Source organism: Limulus polyphemus, unplaced genomic scaffold, assembly GCF_000517525.1.
Source record: "Limulus polyphemus unplaced genomic scaffold, Limulus_polyphemus-2.1.2 Scaffold488, whole genome shotgun sequence".
NCBI lineage: Eukaryota > Metazoa > Arthropoda > Merostomata > Xiphosura > Limulidae > Limulus > Limulus polyphemus.
This window is the reverse complement of record NW_013666098.1, coordinates 237,203-239,861: the sequence shown is the minus strand read 5'-3', so window position 1 is coordinate 239,861 and position 2,659 is coordinate 237,203. Positions and strand designations below refer to the sequence as shown.

Here is a 2,659-nt window from a genome sequence, read left to right as displayed (position 1 = left end):
GCTATGTGCTTTACCACCTGTTTAAAAGAAAGTCAGGTACATGTTTCATCACCCATCTAAAACAAAATCATTTACAGGTTTTTATCACCTGTCTAAAACAAAGTCAGGTACATGTTTCATTACCTGCTTAAATCAAAATCAGGTACATGTTTTATCACCTGTCTAAAACAAAGTCAGGTACATGTTTTATCACCTGTCAGAAACACAGTCAGATACGTGCTTTATCACCTATCTAAAACAAAGTCAGGTACATGGACTGTGTTTCTGAAAGATGATGAAACATGTACCTGACTTTGTTTTAGATAGGTGATAAAACATGTACCTGACTTTGATTTAAGCAGGTGATGAAACATATACCTGACTTTGTTTTAGACAGGTGATAAAAACCTGTAAATGATTTTGTTTTAGACAGGTGATAAAGCAGGTACGTGCTTTATCACCTATGTAAAACAAAGTCAGGTGCATGTTTTATCACCTGTCTGAAACAAAGCCCTCATGTAGCTTTGCGCAAAATTTAAAAAATCAAAACAAACTCTCAAAGTTCCATGTATATTTTAAGGAATTCTCTCTCTCTCTGATTGTTTTTTTTTTTTGTATAGGTGATATGCTATCCTGACAGTACAGTGCACCAGTATCAGGAGCAGGTAGTGAAACTCGAACGAGAATATAAAGCTTTTGTAAGAAAAATTAAACAACTCAAGCCAGGACTTTCAACAATACCTTGGACTATGCGTGGGTATCAGGACAAAGTAGAATGTGAAGAAACTGGTGAGTGTAAGAAATACTGGTTAGAGATTGTTTTTTTTGAATCAGGAAATTTATAACTAATGTATACAAGGTATTGATGGAACATTTTTTTTACATATTTATATGAATGGTTTTATTTTGTATGTCACAAATTTGTTGATGAAAAACAAGTGTTATATTGGATAATATGTATATATCTTATTTAGATGAAAAAAAGAAATTGTAAAACTTCTAGAAGGAAAATTCAAGAACTGCAGACAAGATTTCACACAGCATCAGAACATTGAAATGTTGAATGCTTTTTGTTTTGCTAATGTTTTCTTCTATTAACATGAATAACCTTATTTAAACACAATTTGATCTTTGCTATAATGATCAAAATATGTTTCCATTGTTATTATTTAATAACTTCCCTATTATCACAATTACCGAGATATTTTTTACTTGTAACACGTCAGTGAAGCTGGAAATATCCATTGTCTGTGTCTCTCTATGTTACTGCCATGTGTAAGATGTCTACTACATGCAGTAAAGTACAGAGAACATTAAAATGGCAGAGATCAGTTGGCAAAAAGGGTATCTTCCAAGTATCATAAGGCAAACTTTTTTTGTGGTTGTTGGAAGGAGGTGTTAGGGGAGACTAGGTGTACTGTGGGTTACCTCTGGCATATGTAGTGGGGATATGTTAGAGGAGACTAGGGGGGGGACTATATGTTGCCTCCAGTACACATAAGGGGAGGTGTTACAGGAGATTACAGTGGCTGAGGGTTGTCTCTGGTACACATAGGGTAAAAAGCCATAATAAGCTTTCTTTCTTTCAGAAATCCGGGGGTTCGAAATGCATCATCTGTGGTTACTGGTGGGGATCCTATCACAAAGATGTATGTATCTGTGGTCCAACTGCCCTGGCCACCAACGTGGGGTATGGGTACCATGACCCCTTAAATCCAACCCGAGTTGTGGAACCTCAGCTGTTTGGTCGGGGCTGGACCATCATACTTGTATTATATTCTACCCTTTTGAATTTTCTGTAGTTCTGGGTGAAGAGCATACCTGTTCTGGATATAGTGCAGTGTTTCCCACTTTGATACCACTTCTCGTGGTGCATATTTGTTCTCTGCAGATGCTTTCTGTATGATCTCAGTCTTCACTGGCCCTTCCGCTTTCTCAATATGGGATTCTAACTATTAGTGTCAGTGGAAGTTATCATTTTTCTAAACTGAAAATGTATTTCCAAACATACTTACCTCTGCTGACACTCCCTTTCTTCCTCCCCACTAAGAGCTAGTGTTAGTGACCGGAATGTGGTAAGTCTTGAAAAAGTGATTTTATTGTCTGCATACAGTGCTTATATAAAGTACCTGCATAGAGGGCGTGTGAGGGCCAGCATAAAGTTTTGCAAATTAGATATTGCTGAGGGCATTCGAGTGGGGTATATAAAGACTGGAGCAAACGAACACAACGTTAGATGGCAAAGATAAAGATCGAGAAATAGCTATTAGTGTCAGTGGAGGTAAATATATTTGGAAATACATTTTCAGTTTCGGAAAATGATAACTTTCATAAGCAAAATATAAATTTTTTATTACGTCTTAAGGTTTCTAAAGCAATGTTTTTCTTATGCCTTTTTTTTCTTTTCACATGTTGCATATCTATCATGCAAAGTAATTTTTATTTTAAGATTAAAAATACTTTTATGCATCAGAAAATTTTTAAATTTCACATGCAAAATCTTTATAATTTGCAGATAGTTACCAAACGTTTTTTAAGAAAAACTTATCTGTTATTTTCAGTAATTAATGTCTGTACGGGTTTAATAGATTTGACAGATCTCGCTACCACCATAAAAATTAGAAAATAGTATAAATTATGCCTCTTTCATTCTACAATGAACACAAATTGTAACACGAAA

At 35.2% G+C, this 2,659-nt stretch overlaps 1 protein-coding gene across 2 annotated transcripts in view; it reads left to right on the top strand.

The window, feature by feature from the left end:
• LOC106458578 overlaps positions 1–2,659 on the top strand; it is a 13,248-nt gene that overhangs the window by 4,246 nt on the left and 6,343 nt on the right. For both annotated transcript variants that reach the window (XM_022384846.1, XM_013918099.2), the window contains exon 4: positions 600–768. In XM_022384846.1, coding sequence (XP_022240554.1) covers positions 600–768 — 169 coding nt within the window. The remainder of the gene's footprint in view (positions 1–599; positions 769–2,659) is intronic.